Source organism: Elgaria multicarinata, chromosome 3, assembly GCF_023053635.1.
Source record: "Elgaria multicarinata webbii isolate HBS135686 ecotype San Diego chromosome 3, rElgMul1.1.pri, whole genome shotgun sequence".
Classification (NCBI taxonomy): domain Eukaryota; kingdom Metazoa; phylum Chordata; class Lepidosauria; order Squamata; family Anguidae; genus Elgaria; species Elgaria multicarinata.
Genome location: NC_086173.1, coordinates 110638484 through 110658718, shown reverse-complemented (window position 1 = coordinate 110658718; position 20235 = coordinate 110638484). Strand labels below are relative to the sequence as shown.

General features: G+C 40.9%; 1 protein-coding gene across 1 annotated transcript in view; it reads right to left on the bottom strand.

Moving 5' to 3' along the window:
- FBLN2 (fibulin 2) overlaps positions 1 to 20235 on the bottom strand; it is a 134644-nt gene that overhangs the window by 21587 nt on the left and 92822 nt on the right. The window contains 5 exon segments of the mRNA XM_063121254.1: positions 1409 to 1543; positions 12701 to 12841; positions 14989 to 15090; positions 15566 to 15697; positions 18506 to 18712. Of these exon segments, the coding sequence (XP_062977324.1) occupies positions 1409 to 1543; positions 12701 to 12841; positions 14989 to 15090; positions 15566 to 15697; positions 18506 to 18712 (717 nt within the window).

Sequence of the window (20235 nt, the reverse complement as noted above, 5' to 3'; positions counted from 1 at the left end):
CCACCACCCTCTCAAGCACTTTATCCAGAAAGAGGGTGTTTGCTACCAACCAGTATTTCTTGCATATCTCTGGAGCCAGGCTGGCTTTTTTTAAAGTAAATATAGGCCCTAGACATGTACAACCAGATGTGTAGGAACCTTTCTTACATCCTGTCCAATACCGAGAGGCTGAGCGGGGCTTGCAGATACACAGAGCACAGGATTGACTCAGCTAGCATGATCATACTTGCCTCCACGTGGCAACTGAATGTGTGCAGGAGATGTGTGAGAAGTGGGCTCACCCCTTCTCAGAATAAATAATACAGTCAAGACCATTAAGAAAAGAGGGGGTGGAATCCCTGTTTCTGGGGACAGTTTGCTCGTGAAGAAAATCACTCCCAGATTTGTGGAGATTTTCCACACAAAGACCTTTTTAAAGCATCGGGACAACCAAGTGTACTGGGTTTCAGTCCCGACTTGCAAGATCTGCTTCATAGTATTGTTGTATTGCTGAATGAATGGGTAAGTGTTTGGCATCTCTACAGTATTGCTATATAAATGTTAGGCCTGCAGGCCCACGCACCATTTAATTCAGCCAGATATACTTTTGAATAAAGATGAGTAGGATCAAGCTCTAATTAAGTCACATAATACTTACAAAGGAATCCTGTGGAAGCAGGAGTGGGAAAATCTAGAGTGGAGGAGCCACCACTTCCAAAGACTTGCCAAGAGCAGAAGGTAGAGTGGAGTGGCTGGAGGGAAACCAAATATGTCACCTCCAGGATTATATTTCCCCTCCCTTGTCAGGGCTGTGTCAGGAAAAGAAAGGGCTTTGGATGCTGCAGACCACCAACAATGGAGGAAGGTTGCAGGTGGAGATTTCTACTGCCACAAAAAAGGTACTTCTGGGGATGGACCACTTCCTCTGCCCACAGCTCTCTCCCCCACCCATGGAAAAGGAGACCACAATATCCTATGGCCCCTGTGATGCCCTACCAGGGACTAAAGATTGCACTCTTGGAGTGCCAGTGTGGTGTAGTTGTTAAGAGTGTTCGACTGAGACTCATGAGGTCTGAGAGCAGAGCAGAATTATGCAAGTTGACTTGGGTTCCTTAGACTAAAAAAAGTGGTATGTAAATGTATTTTCAAATATTGCTGTAAACATGGGGTTTCCTTTTGATTAGATTCCTTTGGTTTAATTATGTCTATATACCACATTTTTACATACAAATAACAATAAAATTGGTCTATAATAATCTTAATATGTCTTCTATAAGTAGACTACTAAGTGAGTTGTTTACAAAAGATAAAACATCTATTTTGATTTAAGATTTTGACTTATAGGGTTATGTATAACACATGACTGTATCAACCCAGCTTGAAAAACTGGTCAATGCTTATTCAAAAATAAGTAAACTTTTGGCCTTACCAACACATTCTCCATCTTTAAGTTCATAACCTGATTGGCAGCTGAGTTGCTGAAGACATGTAAATGATCCAATTGAATTGACACATCGTTCTCCTCTCTTACAGGTATGAGCATCTGTTACACATTCATTAATATCTGCAAGAGGAAACAGATGCCAGCATATTACACACCAAAGAACTCGCCTCTTTTAAGTTCACTACAGGGGGAAAAAAGTTCTCGAAGATTTAGTAGAAATTATTTTGTCCAAAAGGAAACATTTACATGGTGCTATTTTCAGAGTTTCCTGCCGATGCAGAATAGCTTAAAAACACTTTCAATTTATAGGTAGAGTTATGAGACATATTTCTTCTTTAGATTTTTGCACTGAATGATTCATTCATCAAGGTCACAGTGGAAAGAACTGATTAGACACAGAAGTTTAGAAAGCTTTGATAGCAAGCTTGGCATATCATGCACTCAATGACCCCAGCTAAGACAACCAATATAATTTAGATTTCATATTCATTAAAATATTTTTGGAAAGTCTCAGTCGCTTGAGCACAGCATAGCAAAAGGACATACATGGAAGCAAAGGCTCCCAAAAACCTGGAGCAGGTAAAGTATGTAATGCAAAGTATTTTGGGGTGACTTAGGGCTCATCTACACCAAGCAGGATATTCCACTATGGAAGCGGTATATAAAAGGCAGAAGCCAAACTACTGCTTTATAGTGGTACTGAAGTGCACTGCAGGATCTACACTACTGCTTTATAGTGGTACTGAAGTTCACTGACAACTGTTGGAACCCGTGACACATCTATACCAAGCAGGATATAACACTATGGAAGTGGTATGAGAGTAGTATATGGTATGTGTCAATGGGCCCCAACAGTTGTCAGTGCTCTTTAATACCGCTATAAAGCAGTAGTGTGGCTCCAGCCTCTTACATACTGCTTTCATACCACTTTCATAGTGGAATATCCTGCTTGGTGTAGCTGAGCTCCCAGTCTAGAATGGCCAGTTAAGGCACATTTGCTTAACAAACAGCCTGCTTATGGTGGAAATAAAACTGATGCTATTTGAAAACAACTATGTAACTTCAAATTGGATTTCATTTGTATTACGTATATGTTTTTAGTCTTTACAGATAAAGATTTTGTTTTTCTGAAGAAGCCAAAAATAGGACTGAACCGGGTGCCTGTAAAAATACTTTGCTTGGCTTAAAGACCTTATCTGGCTTGTATAGAACTTGTCTTCAATTTCTGTTCACACCTTCACCCATCTGTAAAAATTACTGTTTATTTGTACTTTATGCATGTGTAGCACATATGCTCTGTGTGCAGAATTGTTCAATTCACCACTTTCTGCTTACTTTGTACAATTACTTTTGTTTTGGGTTGTTACTCATTATAATATTCCTTGAACAGTTGTGTGCCCTTTAGCATTTGTTTGTTATTCTTATTCAACTGGTGCCCCCTCTTTGGAAATAAAACTACTACATCGGTAGTAGAAATTTATAAATAGAAAATTATTATAGCATAATAATTTGTGCTATAATAGTAGCATAATTATTACAATACCTGATGGAACGCCTCTCCCGACGTGAATATACCCGGTCACTACGTTCAACATCTAAGGTCCTCCTCCGGGTGCCTACTCCGAGAGAGGCTCGGAGTGTGGCAACGAGGGATAGGGCCTTTTCGGTGGTGGCCCCCAGACTATGGAATGATCTCCCTAACGAGGCTCACCTGGCACCAACGCTGCTATTTTTCCAGCGCCAGGTTAACACTTTCCTCTTTGCCCAGGCATATGGCGGCACATCTTAATCACCCACATGTTTAGTTTTTTTAACGGATTTTTATGCTTTATGTGTGTATGTTCTGTGTTTTAGAATTTTAAATTTTGTATCCTCGTTTTTATCTTAATTTTAGAATTTCTGTAAACCGCCCAGAGAGCCCTGGCTATGGGAGCGGTATATAAGTGCAATAAATAAAATAAAATAAATAAATAAATATTGCAAATATACACAAGTGGTAGAACTTGTTTGCTGCTTGCATTTTTGACTCTCCTTGTGGGAGTGGCTATGGCAACTGTCATAATGAACACTTGCACTCCAAAAATGTATGACTACACTGCAGAGTATTACACAGATGAGGCAATAGAGGAAGCACAGAGTGGGAAAGAAAGAGGCTATATCAGACTGGACTCCATTCACATGCTTGGTGTGGAGGTTCCTACTATAGCCAAATCCTGAATCTGTTTGATCTAGACAGACTATGGGCTTACACAAAGCTATATCCACACACCGATTTGAGTATGCTGCTAGAACAAGAGCAACTACAATAACAGCCAGCCTATTCAGAAAATATCAACAATGTATATCTCCTCAACCAAACACACCATATAGCCTCTACTTCCCTTGCTCGGCTTCGTCCATTTTCTTCTGCTGCCCCTTACGCCTGGAACGCTCTTCCAGAACATTTGAGAACTGCAAGTTCAATCGCAGCTTTTAAAGCTCAACTAAAAACTTTTCTTTTTCCTAAAGCTTTTAAAACTTGATGTTGTGCAGACTTTATACTGTTAGTTTTACCCTACCCTGTGCCTGCTTACCCTACCCTGTGCCTGTTGGCATTCTCTTCCCCTCCTTATTGTTTTACTATGATTTTATTAGATTGTAAGCCTATGCGGCAGGGCCTTGCTATTTACTGTTTTATTCTGTACAGCACCATGTACATTGATGGTGCTATATAAATAAATAATAATAATAAAAATACACACATTATTTCTTAGGAATCCTATGTGATCCTAAGCATGATAGACAAAAGGTCTACATTCCCAGCTGGGAGTTGCAGGCCTTTTTCTGCTAAACATGCATATGACCATACCCTAAATAATGCTCCTCAAAGATAAATCAGTAGTGTACACTTCAATGTAATGTAGGGGATCAGATTTTTCCTCTATCTCAACTGCCACCTTGCAACAGCCTTCAGGCTGCAGTGATGGAACAAGGGAAGTGGCTACTCCATTGTGTCTGTGTGGAGGGCAGGGGTGTGTGTTGTTTTGTTGTTTATTCGTTCAGTCGTTTCCGACTCTTCGTGACTTCATGGACCAGTCCACGCCAGAGCTTTCTGTCGGCTGTCGCCACCCCTAGCTCCCCCAAGGTCAAGTCTGTCACCTCCAGAATATCATTCATCCATCTTGCCCTTGGTCGGCCCCTCTTCCTTTTGCCTTCCACTTTCCCTAGCATCAGCCTCTTCTTCAGGGTATCCTGTCTTCTCATTATGTGGCCAAAGTACTTCAGTTTTGCCTTTAATACCATTCCCTCAAGTGAGCAGTCTGGCTTTATTTCCTCTTCAAATTTATTTCCTCTTCAAATTCCAGTAGGGCTGTCACCTAGAAGAGGGCAAAGACTTGTTCTCTGCTGCCCCAGAAGGCAGATTAAATCTAATGAGGTTAAGTTACAGGAAGGTAGATTTTGGTTGAAGAGTATATGAGAACCTTCTTAATTGCAAGAATAGTTTGAGAATGAAACCAATTCCCTAGGGGAATGTTGGGTTCTCCATTGCTGGAGAACCTCAAGCAGCCTTCTGTTGGGGAAGTTCTAGCTCTGGATTTTCCTGCATTAACCAGATGCTCTACAAGACCACAACAACTCTGATTCTCAAGAAGCTGTCAGAGATTACAGATGGAAAAAAGAAACATAATGTAAACTCAATCCCTAATTGACCTTGAATATTGAATTAAAACTAGTTTCCACAATATGGAAACATGAAAATAGAGAACATCTCCAATTATTTTTCCCATCTGCAAGATGTATAAATAACTCTCTCCCTGGAATATATACGAGTCAAAGAAATTTCACAGGTTTGATTTGCATGTTGATTGATTTCATTTGGATCTGGAGACTTAAGTCATGAGAGAAAATGCAATGTATTTTATTTGGAAAATGTTAGCTTGTCTAGAAATAAACTGAATCTCACTGTGAAGCAAATACTTTCAGCTCCTTCAAACTTGTTATGTGAAAATCTGAGATGGGAAGGATGTCAAATAATAAATAAAAAATAGGAATCTATAAAAATAAAAATCCAAAGAAATGTTCAAAGAAAAGTTTGTTTGTATCCCAATCCTGTGCATGTTTATTCAGTAGGGTTTACTTCCAAGTAAGCAGGTGTCAGATCACTAAATCCCCAATGTATGGGACTATGGGGTAAAGTATCATTGTAGTTATAATTGAATGATCATTGTATTGAAATACCGTTCAATCTATCCTTCCCATTTTTTGTTTGCAATATGCAGCATGTTTAGTTCTAAGAGGTAAGTTCCTCAATATGTCCAGCCTATGATCATATTAATATACTGAGACCTGAGAAGAGATTCTAAAAGGAATATTTAAGGCTATATTGATTGCTTTTTAATATCCACTGTATTTTAGCATTGTATCCTGTGAACATCTGGACAGCTTTTGACAAAGGAAATGCAATTACATCAGTCTAACTGTTTCTGAGTGCTTGCAAGACTCCCCACTACATATTAATTGCTTTTACTCTAGTAGACTTTCTAAAAGTGATAGCTTAGAGCAGACTCGCAGCTAGTCTATCCATCACAAAATTATTGCCTGAAGTCACCTCGTGGCTAGTGCATACACACCCACACCCCTGCCAGTATGTGCTAGATCCTGGCAGTTCACAGTTCTTAAAGCAAGATGGGGAATCTCTGGATGTTCATGGACTACAACTCCCATCACTGGCTGGAGCTGATGGGACTTGGGAACCAACAACATCTGGAGGGCCACAAGTTCCCCAACCTTGCCTTAAAGCAAGCGGAATGGGGCTGGTGTAGGCTGTGCAGTGTACATAGTTGGTTTCCCAAAGTAAATGGAGGGTAACACAGCAAAAATGGTCCTGGCTTTTCTCATCCCACGATCATGACAGGATGCTGTTGTGCCTTTCCAAGAATATAGGAAATCTGCCTGTAAACGTCCATTTACGCATATGGCTGTTTATGGCTGCCACTTGCATAAGATTTGATTTCCAGAAAAACACAAGTCACCGTTTTTATGCAAAATGTCAACTCGCTGAAGTTGGCTGCTGGGCGCTTGCATGTCTCCCCTCAGCCTTGTCTTCTCAGGGCTAAACATGCCCAGTTCTTTCAGTCTCTCCTCATAGGGCTTTGTTTTCAGACCCCAATCATCCTCATTGCTCTCCTCTGAACCCCCTCCAGCTTGTCCGCATCCTTCTTGAAGAGTGGAACTAGACACAGTACTCAAGATGAGGTCTAACCAGAGCTGAATAGAGAGTTCTCCAATCAAAAATGCATAAATAAATGTACATATTAGGGGGAAGTATATTATATGTGTATATTACTGAAAAGAATGTAAAAATGCATTATATTAGGGAATTTTGCTGGCACTAAATGTGTTTATTAGAAAAAGTGCATACAAAATGCATATATTATGTGTACAAATTTTCATGCCAAAAAAAATGCTCAAAGTTGGGATGAACTGAATTTAAGACTGGAAAAATGAGAAATGCAGATAAGCTGAAATTGAGAGATTTGTCCATGCCTACTTTTCAACATGTCTGTCCATCAAAAATTCAAGATATCTATTTATGCATAGACCTGGAATTTAAATCTTGTTATGATTTAATTCAAAGATATTCAAGTGACATTCTTCTTCTTAACTGATCCATTTTGGAAGCAAAGTAGATAGCCCCTTTAGGACATTTTCACATGTTGATGCTATTAAAAACTTTAAACATTAGAAACTTATAATTTGCAGACATAAAGCTTTACATTTCCACCCAAATACTTCAAGATGGAGCACAAAAGCTGTAAGCTGGCCAAGGATTCCTTACAGCTGCATCAAGGGACTCAGACAGCAACTCAATAAATTAGAAAGCATAAGACATTTGTGGTTTTTCCTGTACCCAAAAAGTAAGGAAATGTTAACAATGGCAAATGTTCTCCATGTACCACACGTACACTAGAGGCAAACACAAGGACCGGAAATACATGCAGAAGGAATATGTCTCGGAAATAAAGTTCATAATCATGTATATCTTTCTTTTATCTATAGCCATTTGTGTTGTAACCGAAGTGAGGCAAATCCTAACTAGAAGACACATGTGCCTTTTTGCATGTATGCAGTTTTTAAAAATGTGCGCATTATGTCTAATGCTAACTGGACATATTTTGCCTCATCTACAGCAGTTTGATTGTTTTTATTATTATTTTACTGTGTTTATATTTTTATCACTGTTCAATTTTTTAAACAGCTTTAATGTCTTTTATTGTTATACGTCACCTTGGGAGGGCTTCTGCCCTGAAAGGGGGCCAAAAAATATTTTAAATAAATAAATAAATAATTTCTCAAATAGTGGGCTTGAAGTGGAGTTACAGTGGATGACAGTGGACTTTCAGGATGCTATCAAAACGTTGTTAAAAAAAAAAGAAGCAATCTGGCACAGATTTCATAAGGCTCCCTCTCAGGATTGTCTCGCTATTCCATCCCACTATACTTGGCCCCACATAAAGTTCAGTGACTTCAGGGCCAGAATCAAGGGTAGGCATGGTGAGGCTTCTGCCAAGAGTGCCCCAACAGGGGCCAACTGGCAAGACACCCCCCCACCCCCGCTGTAGTTGCTCCTGTTCTCCACCATTGCAACCTGATGGTTTACCTGCCTGTTGCTCTGGCCTAGACAGTGGTGGTGGTGAGCGGGAGGAGCTGTAGAAGCCACTGCCTACTTGCTCACTGACTCTCTACCTGACAAGCCAACAAGTGACGAGAAAGAGGAGGAGGAGCAAGATCAGCTGTTGACCATGGTGGTGAGAAGGTGGCAGTGAATCTCTTTTTATGGGAGATCTGTACAGCAGCACACAAAAGCCTTCTTCTGATTTCACAGTCCGATTGCACAAAAAAGGAAAACTGAGGCAAGTGACTTCAAGGCCGTAAGTGCAAATTGGGGAGGGGAAATCCACAAAGCAACCCAAAATCACTCATTCGGACACACCTTTGCTTGCTACTGCAGCAAGCCATTGCACAGAAAGGATAAACAGAGGCATGCAAGTAAACTTTATATGAGGAAAGCAAAAGTGGGTGGGAGTCTGACCCATAGAACCACCAGACAAAAGCACTCCTTTGGGCCCCATTTGTCTGTTCCAGCAGCAATCCCCATTGCATTCGAAAGGGGAAATGAAAAGAAATAGGGGAGAAATGGGGTGGGGGATATAAAAATTGATATATACACTGAATGTAACAAGAATAATTGGAAATAGTATATAAGTTGCCATTAGTCACAAAAGGACATAGATTATGTATTATTATTATTATTATTATTATTATTATTATTATTATTATTATTATTTATTTATATAGCACCATCAATGTACATGGTGCTGTACAGAGTAAAACAGTAAATAGCAAGACCCTGCCGCATAGGCTTACAATCTAATAAAATCATAGTAAAACAATAAGGAGGGGAAGAGAATGCAAACAGGTACAGGGTAGGGTAAGCAGGCACAGGGTAGGGTAAAACTAACAGTAGAAAGTAACAGTAGAAGTCTGCACAACATCAAGTGTTAAAAGCTTTAGGAAAAAGAAAAGTTTTTAGTTGAGCTTTAAAATCTGCAGTTGAACTTGTAGTTCTCAAATGTTCTGGAAGAGCGTTCCAGGCGTGAGGGGCAGCAGACGAAAATGGACGAAGCCGAGCAAGGGAAGTAGAGGCCCTTGGGCAGGCGAGAAACATGGCATCAGAGGAGCGAAGAGCACGAGCGGGGCAATAGTGTGAGATGAGAGAGGAGAGATAGGAAGGAGCTAGACCGTGAAAAGCTTTGAAGGTTAACAGGAGAAGTTTATATTGGATTCTGAAGTGAATTGGAAGCCAATGAAGAGATTTCAGAAGCGGAGTAACATGATCGGAGCGGCGAGCCAAGAAGATGATCTTTGCGGCAGAGTGGTGAACAGAAACCAACGGACTGATGTGAGAAGAAGGAAGGCCAGAGAGAAGAAGGTTGCAGTAGTCCAACCGTGAAATAACCAGTGCATGAACAAGTGTCTTGGCAGAAGAGACAGACAAAAATGATCGAATCCTGGCAATATTATACAGGAAAAATCGACAAGATTTAGCTACTGCCTCAATATGAGGAATAAAGGAGAGCGAGGAGTCGAATATAAAGCCAAGGCTACGAGCTTCCTTGACCGGAGTAAGCGTAACATCATTGACAGTAAGAGAGAATGAGAGATGAGGAGAAGGTTTAGGAGGAAAAACAAGCAATTCAGTCTTTGCCATGTTAAGTTTCAAGCGACGATGAAGCAGCCAAGCTGAGATATCTGAAAGACATGTCGAGATACGATTGTGAACATCAGGAGAAAGTTCTGGAGATGACAGATATAGTTGTGTATCATCGGCGTACAGATGATATTGGAGGCCATGAGATTGAATAAGCTTGCCCAAGGGCAGCATGTATAAGGAAAACAACAACGGGCCAAGCACCGAGCCTTGCGGAACCCCTACTGAAAGGGGAAAGGAGGAAGACGAGCTGCCATTAGCCAACACACTGAAAGAGCGGCCCGCTAGATAGGAGGCAAACCAGTTATAGACAGAGCCACAAAATCCAAGGTCATGAAGGGAATCTAAGAGAAGATCATGATCAACCGTGTCAAAGGCTGCAGTTAGATCAAGGAGAATAAGAACAGAATAATGGCCTTTAGACTTGGCAGTAAGGAGATCATTGGTGATCTTAGTAAGGGCTGTTTCGGTGGAATGCAAAGGACGGAATCCAGATTGAAATGGATCCAAAGCAGAGTTACTAGAAAGAAAGTCAAGACAGCGAGAGTAGACCGCACGCTCCAGGATCTTTGAAACAAACGGCAACAAAGAGACAGGTCGGTAGTTAGACAGAGATAGCCTATCAAGAGTAGGTTTCTTGAGAATGGGGGAGACTGTAGCATGTTTAAAAGCAGAAGGAAATGAACCAGAGGACAGAGAAAGATTAATAATATGTAGCAAGGAAGGGAGGATAGCAGGAATAAGATTAATAAAGATGCGAGAAGGAATCGGATCACGAGAACAAGTGGAAGGCTTCGAAGAGCGCAGTATTGTAGACAGTTCATCCGCAGAGACCGAAGGAAACGCAGAGAAATTTGCAGGAGGAGCTGACAGATGAGGAACAGGAACTGGAAGAGGAGCAGAGCTGGCCAGATCAGAGCGGATAGTTTGGATTTTAGCATTGAAAAAAGAGGCAAAGTTATTAGCAGACAGAGAGGCGGGGAGAGATGGCGGATTAGGCTTCAGAAGAGAATTGAAGGATGCAAAGAGCCGCTGAGGATGCCTAGCATTTGACTGGATCAGCGTTGAGTAGTACTGCTGTTTGGCCAGTGAGATGGCAGAAGAGAAAGAGGAGAGTACAAATTTGTAATGGACAAAGTCTGCCCGGTCCCTGGTCTTACGCCAAAGGCGTTCAGCTGCCCGGGAACAAGAGCGAAGGTAGCGGAGGGAAGAGGTGAGCCACGGTTGGGGTTGAGAAGGGCGAACTATCCGAGTTGTAGATGGAGCAAGATTATCAAGAGTTGAAGATAAGGAGGAATTAAAGAAGGAGACAGCTGAGTCCAAGGAGACAGCCGAAAAGAAAGAAGGAAGAGAGGAGGCTAGAGACTGAGAAAAAGCCTCATAATTGATAGATTGCAAGTCACGACAAGAGCGAGAAGCGGGACGTAAAGGAGGAGGATTATGAGTAATATTGAAAGAAACTAGGTGATGATCTGACAACGGAAAGTGAGCAGTAGAAAAGTCCAACACAGAGCAATTCCGAGTGAGAACAAGATCCAGACAGAAGTATAGAACAGAATAATAGAAGTATAGCTTCCAAATCATTTAATGTGGGGGTCGCCAACCTTTGGGGTACATTTGAAATTTTCAAAAAGGGTACTGGATTCCCCAAGTGCTCTCTGTGTGGGTGTGTGGGTGGGTGGGTGTCTTTGTGCTTCCCTCCTCTTTCTCTGATTCTCTTTGATCGCTTCCGTTCCCTTTCTCTCTGGTTTTTGGACTGCCTTTCCCTCTCCCCTTTGGCTCACTCTAGCTGCTTTCCCTCCTCTTTCTTTCTTTCCTTTACCCCTATCAACTGATAAAGCCCCTCTTCAGTTTTTGTTGGTTGGTTGGTGGTTGGTTTCGGAGTGAGGAAGGAAGTAATTACTAATCAGGGTACTGATGAGCATTAAGTCCTCTGTGTAGCCATAGGTCTGTTGCCTACAGCAGTGTCAGTATGAATGGTCCAGGCTCTGGAGACAGCTTCCTGGAATGTGAGTAATCAGCATGCTCTTATCACAATCCAAGCACCTATTTTAATTTATAGATAGCTGGTCTATCAAAATTGCATCCAAAATGGGAGTTTCTGCACCAAACAAACATATAGCAGCTCTTCTAGGCATAACAAGAATACATGCCAATTGCACTGTTTCATCATGCACCATCCAAGGATACTGCCTTATTACGAACCTTTGTAAGCTACTCAGGGACAGTGGAGGCTTGTGGCTCCAATATCACTGGGGCAGTGGATTTCTTTAGAGTTCATGGCGGGTTCTGACTGAACCCTGGAGTAGATTCACCATCCCACTAACATTGAAGCTACCAGCCTCCACTGCTCTGGGAGCTTTCTTCAGCTGAAGGGCCAGATAAAAAATGCTTTAAATAAAAAGAATAGATAATATATATAACACAATGCAACAAATCAGTTCCTCATTTCAAACACTTAGTTGCTAGCACGCTTTAACATAGAATAAGGACATCAATGATATTATTAGCATAGCTAAAGCCTCAGACATTATAACAAGGTTTTAATATGGGACTGTTATATTGACAAGACAGGAGCAGAGCCACCAGAAAGTGAATCAAAGTATAATTCATTGTATTATTTCTTTTAGGTAGATCGAGTCCCTTAATACACTGGCTAAGTACATGGAGTTAATGTGCCAGTACTGCAAAGCTAAAGCAGTAAAAATCAAACTGTCCAGACAAAGCCTGGTGATAAAATGGTTGTGTTTGTATAACCCATTTCAACTGTCTTCTATGTCAGAGTTGAGCCATCATAGCTCATAGAACATTTGGGGCTATAAAGATGTTGACAATGTATTTGCTAGGCAAAAGCCAAACCACACAGGATGGATGATGTTAAAAAGAGTCCAGAAAATGGAGCATGCATTTTTATGGATTTAAATACAGATGGAGAGACTAAGAGCACATGGGATCTGAAGTTGAGCACACTGCATAGCATGAAGAATGATGGTTCCACAGTGAATTGTTTACACCTATAATCTTACCCACACATTTTCTATGCATGTTGAGTACAAAGCCCTCTGCACAGATTACACTGTGGTTGACACAGTAGAATGATCCCCATGTGTTCACACATAATTGTCTTCTGGAACAACTGTGAATACCTGTAAGGCACTCATCCAGGTCTTTATCAACACATTGCAGCCAAAAGGGAGGGGAAAAATAAAATGATATTAGAATTACTCCTGGGATGAAATGGCAGTTCTTCCACAGTGGAACAACATAATTAAACAATGTCTGTGAGTTACAACATTATAGTAAAATTGTATTAAGTTTATCTCTTTATTTGAAGTATTTTTATGCCATTTTTCAGCCAAAAAGGTTTCCAGAGCGGCTTACATATGATCAATTAAACAAGCCTTCAAGAACTGAAGTGTATTGATCTTCATCTGGGCCCCTTTGCATTTTTGACTCCAATCTCTAGATTGCTTCTCCAAATTTCTCCCACAGCTTCTTTGGAATTTCTGATTTTCTTTATGACTCCTTTTAAGTGACATGCAAATTTTCACCAGGAGGTGAAAAACTTTCATCAGGGTGAAGAATGTTCTTCCCAGCAAATAAGAAACAAATAACCTCTTTGCGCAGACTATTGGCTTTAGCAAACCATTATTATTATTATTTATTATTATTATTTATTTATATAGCACCATCAATGTACATGGTGCTGTACAGATAACACAGTAAATAGCAAGACCCTGCCGCATAGGCTTACAATCTAATAAGTTGTAGTAAACAATAAAGAGGGAAGGAGAATGCAAACAGGCACAGGGAAGTGTAAACAGGCACAGGGTAGGGCAAAACCAACAGTGTAAAGTCAGAACAAACTCAATATTTGAAGGCTATAGGGAAAAGAAAAGTTTTGAGCTGAGTCTTAAAAGCAGTGATTGAGTTTGTAGTTCTCAAGTGTTCTGGAAGAGCGTTCCAGGCGTAAGGGGCAGCAGAAGAAAAAGGACGAAGCCGAGTAAGGGAAGTGGAGGTCCTTGGGCAGGCGAGAAGCATGGCATCGGAGGAGCGGAGAGCCCGAGCGGGGCGATAGTGTGAGATGAGGGAGGAGAGATAGGCAGGAGCTAGGCAGTGAAGAGCTTTGAAGGTCAGTAGGAGAAGTTTATATTGGATTCTGAAGTGAATTGGAAGCCAATGAAGAGATTTCAGAAGTGGAGTGACATGGTCAGAGCGGCGGGCCAAGAAGATGATCTTAGCGGCAGAGTGGTGGACAGAGACCAGCGGACTGATGTGAGATGAGGGAAGGCCAGAGAGAAGAAGGTTGCAGTAGTCCAACCGAGAGATAACCAGTGCGTGAACGAGAGTCTTGGCAGAAGAGACAGACAAAAATGGTCGAATCCTGGCAATATTATACAGGAATATTATACAGTCACACAATAAACATGTGAGGTTGCTTGCAAAATATTATCTGTCCTACGATATCTTAGACTGGATGGCTAAATCCCAGTGTACATATTTTCCCAAGAGTAGCAGATATGAAAGTCTTTAATTGACCCCAGTGTTGGTTTCCTGTTTGTGTGCATTTCTCCTAATATACACATTTATACACACATTTTCTTAGCATGTGCACTTTTTGCAAACAACTTCCACCTAATATAGTGCATTTTTGTGCATAATTTCCCCAGTATACACATTTTATGTGCGTTTTAGAGCTGTGAACTCCACTGCAAAATTCTGAAAGGTGCAGATTTCTACACAAGTGCGCTCCAGTTAATGTATCAGTTTGGGCACTGCAAACTGGGTGAGTTTGAATAAAACTTTGGAGCAAAATAATTTCTCTTCCATCCTTAGACCAGACATGACTGTTTTCCTTTTGAACCCTCCCATATTTTCCCATTGCTTCTTGCATCTTTTTTCTTCCTGATGCAGCAGTTCTACAAATATTTGCACAAATATGTGCATGAGTGCAAGGATATGATAGGTTTTAAAGAAATTCTCAGTCAAATTTAATTAATTTACATCCCATCTTTCTGCCAAAAATGACACTCAAGGTGGCACCACCTCTTGGCAAGCAGAACAATTAATTTACTTTTTAGATTCACTTTTATTGTACTGTTCTCTAGCATGAAGTATAAAATGGCTTGACGATGTGTCAAAGATGCCTCCATGTGCATCTATAAATGTCTCTGTGATGTACTATTTTGACCATCTGAGAAATGGCTTTCTTGAACCACTCTTGCAAAATAGATAGTCATAGAGCCGGTTTGAAACTGCTGAACCACTTTTCAATCTATGACAACGAGTAGCTAAAATACCAACATTCACTTACCTTCACATGAAACCCCATCCGACATGAGTGCAAATCCAGGCAAACACGAGCACACAATCACTCCTTCCAGAGCATTACATACATGCTTGCAGGGACCATTATCTGAGAAACACAATGTTTCAAAATGCATAAAACCTCAATGCAAAGCAAAATCACTTTAAAGGCTTCCTTCCCCTAATTATCATCCCTGTCATCACACCAGAATGTAAAATGTGAAAACAAACAATCTATTCTCGTAACCTTAATCACTATGTACAATCCTCCTTTTATAGGTAAACACACCTGTGTCATTCATTCCCATCAGTGAGTTTGAAATTAACACATACAGCTGTGTTGTCTAAACAACCTTCAAATAGCTAGTATTGAAATAACCTTGAATTTGGAAGCTAACCTCAAATTACCTCAGCATGTTACCCTCTGAGATTCTGTCCATCTCTCTTTTCAGGCTAATACGGGAGGCAAGTAATGTGTGGACGTGTAATGAAATGAAAGCAGCCAAGAAAGCTTTGGAATGTATTACAGGCTTGTTAAAAAAGGGTGGGGGGAAGGATGTCTCCAGCTGGACTCCTACACGTACCTTTACACTTATCTTCCTCTGCTTGTACATGCTGGATCTTCAGGTCTTCCTGTGCAGGCTGAATATTCAAGGCTTCTGGCGCAAGAGTGGCTTTGTCCCCTAAGGCAGTGTTTTCAAAATCTTCTTCAAGATCTATGCATGTATATTATATAAAAGAAAAATAACTTTATTATATATTATATTTATCATCTTTCCTAGGACAATATTCCAAGTGAGACTTTCTGAACAGAGCCTAAATTATTTTTTGTGGCTTGTAAGAAAACAGAGTAAACAGCACTGTGTCATCTGGACTTTCAGATTTGGTAGAGAGCAGCTGTTCAAAAGATCACATTGGTCTGAAGCCATGGCCTTTCTCAGCCTTAACACCCCAAAAACCTGAACCAGATATGTCTAGGATGAAACCTATAACATGCAACATGCATAACATGGTGCAACACCTCCACAGATGAACTATTAAGATAGATTTTTTACTGCATGAGGATATGTTTATAAATGTGTGATCTATCAAAAGATGGGAATGATCCATTCAAAGATGAGCCTGTGGAAGTCCCACAGAGTTATATAGAGTGCCAAACAAGTGACTAAATCTTTTCCATTTAAAACAGTGGTACATAAAGTGCATGACTTTGGCTGGATGATACCCAAGGTTTAGAACTCAAAAGCGTACATTCCTGTCATTTGTAAAAGCAGGCGTATAGAGGCAGATGGATATGAACAGATATGATCATAAAGAGGAGTGTAAATCCACAAGACTTAATTTATAAGGTCAAAATTATATTGTAGAAATCAAGTTGGCCTGCTTAATCTATGGTGGGTTGTACAAGTATGAAAAGTTTTTGGACATTTTGGATGTCATGCTGCAATGTAGTTTCACCATTTCAAGATAGTAAGGGAACAATCCATTTACAGAATAATGGAAGAATAATGGTAGTAATGTTAGGTGGTGGAATTTCAGATTTTTCATGTATTGGTACAGCAACAGACACAGAGATCAATTACAATACATCTATCCTGATGACCTATTTGCCATATCAACATGAACAGTCCATTTATCATTATCTCTTTGTATGATGATGAAAATGAGAAGCTGCCAATACTGCACATGAATTTTAAGTAAAGTACACTAAATATTTCATAAATCCTAAAGCGCAATGAAAAAAGCAGAATAGTGTTACTTAGTTATCCCAAACTAGAATGTTCCATTTCCCAAACTAAGGTAGTCAGATTAATGCCTGATACAGATGGGTTTCCTAATGTAGACAGCCAGCAAAATAAAATAAATTTAAAATGAGTTTTATTTTCCACATCTCATTTCCCCTCTTATTTTGCTGAGGGTAAAGTAATAACAAACAGCAAATGTTCAGGGGGAAAAATCATGTCATTACCGAGGACACAATAATCATAAAAATCTAAACCAAAAATGCAGCAAAATATATGCACCACCACTAGTGGAATTGGACAAAAATCCATAGCTCAGTAATAGAGCAGCTGCCCTACATGCAGACGGTCCCAGGGTCAATTCCTGGCATGTCCAGGTAGGGCTGGGAGAGACCCCTGGAGTGCTGCTGCTCAGTCAGTGTCAACCATACTGGACTAGAGGGACCAAAGGTTTGACTTGGGATAAGGCTGCTTCCTGTGTTCCCGTAACTATCGTCCTGAAAAGTCACAGAAACATGCATTGCAATTTTGTCCCCCATGCTATTTAGCATCTACATGAAGCCAAGAAGCCATCCTTTCCTTTGCACTGCAGTGTCACCAATATATGGATGACATGCTATTCTATCTCTGTTTGCCACCTACTCATATCAGGAAGGCTGCAGAACTCCTGAAGAGATGCTTAGAGTCAGATTTATTTATTTATTTATTTATTTATTTATTACATTTCTATACCACCCAATAGCCGGAGCTCTTGGGATGGATGAAGAAGAACATGCTGAAGCTTGATCCATACATGGATAAGGAAATCTGCTGATCTGGGATTCATCTGGTGCACTCTCCCTGAAGGCCTGCATTTCTAGCTTGGCAAAGCTCTGGAGTCTATGATATCCATAGAAGCACATGTGACTTTTACCATCTTTGGTTGGTACATTAGCTGTAACCCAACCTGAGGAAAGCAGACCTAGCTTCTGTTATGTATGCACTAGTTACATCCAGGCTGAACTTCTGTAATGCACTCTACATGGGGCTGCCTTTGAAGTCAAATTGAAAACTTCAGCTGGTGCAGAATACAGCCACTCAAGCTCTTGTTGGTAAATAGATGACCATATCATATTAAGCCAATCCTATAATAGCTGCACCGGTTGCCAATCCATTTCAAGGCCAATTCAAAGTGCTTGTTTGGACTATCAAAGCCCTAAACAGTTTGCGTCCAGGTTCTTTGAACAACCATCTACACTCTTATGAATCTGCTCATGTGTTATGATCACTGGCCCACCGTTAAGATCTGAACAGCAGACACAAGAAAGAGGGGCCATTTCAGTGGTGGCCCCTTCCCTATCCAATGCACTCTCAAGAGACATGCAGTTGGCTCCAGCTGTTAAGAGCATTGAAAAAACATCTTTGTTTTCTTTGGCTTTTAACCGAAGGGGATTTATTATGCATGCTGCTTTTCTTGGTTAATTAATTTTTTGATCTGTGTTGTTTTAAATGGTATTTTTCTGGAACTGGTTCATTCTTAAATTTGTTTAAAATTGATGTCATGAACTTTTTATATTGAGTTGAATTGTATGTTTTATATTGTAAGCAGCCTTGGGAAGACTGTAGACTTCAATGGCAGTGAAGCAATGTATTAGATAAATACATTGGATTGAGGACCATCAAGAGTTCAGTCATCAGCAGATGTATACTCACGTGTGTCAACTGGTACTTTGTAAAAGAGGGACAGCTACATATGAAAGCAATAGTCAGATCTAGTTTGGCTCTCCCAGTTTATTTTCTCACCTGGATTGCAACTGAGCCCATCATCCTGTAGAGTAAATCTTGGGAAACACGAGCACTTGTAGGATCCCACGGTGTTGATACAGAGGTGTTGGCAGAGCTCTCCAGGATAGACAAGGCACTCATCCAGGTCATCCCCAGGTAAACTGTTTGACAATTCGGCTTCATTACTGATCGACAAGGCTTCATTGTGATCCTCAATCTCTGAAACTGCCAACATTCCTGAGCCATTAATCATGATAAGAACCCAGGGAGATTACATGCTCTGTATATGCAGATTCCATGACTTTGAGCATTGTTATGTATTAGCAAAGAGCCATCACCTTGACAAGCTGTATCTGGAAGAGCAGGAAGAGCCCATCCCTTGACCCATTTCTGAATGTCATTAGTAGCAGTAATGACACTGGAAGCAGTCAGCATTGGTAGCTGACAAGTTGCCTTCAGGGGACAAAGACAATTGTATTGCCTTCAGGGGACAAAGGAAATTGTATTTCCCCTCCAACAGGGTTCCTGTGAGCAGCCCTTGCCTGCCCCCAGTCAGATGTCATAGAGGTAGTAATGGCAGCACGTCTCCTGGCAGGAACCCCAGAGGCATGGCATAATTGCCTTCCGCTCCCCTGATCACACCAAGCCTTCCTGTATACACATAATCTCTAGAGGACAGCACGGTGCAAAGTGGCCACTGAAAAGCCAAATGGCGTACACCTATTACAATGCAGCAAAACACAGTATATGAGCACAGACGGAATAAACAGGAATAAAAACATAAAGTGACACATGAACGAAGATGGGCTACATTTGCCCAGGTTCAGAGGTTTTGTGCACGTAGTGTACCATCTTCAAGACGACAGCCGTGTACGGGAGCAGCTGATGCTTGCCTGCCAAGGCTGAAGTACATCTGCTGTGAATGAACTGTGAATCGTATCAGAGGTTCATAGACTTTGCTTTATTCACCATACAGGCACACAAAGCACACAAAATGCAGATGAAAACCATATGGAAACCCAGGAGAGGGGATCTGTTTTTAATAGTGAACATCTTGTTTCCCGTTCTATCTAGATCCTTGCCTCTGGGCAAGCCCTAAGCATACAGACACATTCGCACACTGGGCAAATTCGCTCTTCTGCTTTTCATTGCTCTGAGTAGGAGGGGGAGAGTGAGCCTAAAGGCCAAACCCAATTGATCACTGGTGGGAGGGAAAGCTTAGAGAGAAGGAGAATGGCATTTTTAAATGGCCATTGAGTCAAAGGAATTGCTTTGTTTTACGTTCACAGTTCGTTTGGTCAGCAAATAAAGAGGGCAAACAGAAGAAAGAAAGGGGAATGTATTTGCCCGAGATCATACAGAATAGGCAATGGCTGGTAAACTTTAGTATTCTTCAGTCGAATTCGATTTCAGCATGCCATTTCTCCATAAAGTGGTTAATATATATAAAAGTGTATTACCATATCTTAATTACATATCTACTGGGTTGGATCCAGATTTAGCCACACTTGTTAGAGCACTGGAATCAATGGAGTAGACCAATGAAATAATGACTACCTTACATCTCATTGATTTCAATGGGTCCACTCTAAGGCCATAGCTAGACCTAAGGTTTATCCCTGGATCGTCCAGGGGTCAAACCTGTTCACATAGGTGACACACAGGGGATCCAGTGCTCAGCCAGGGGCGAATCCTGGATGATCCCAGGATAAACCTTAGGTCTAGCTGTGGCCTAAGTATTTTTAAAT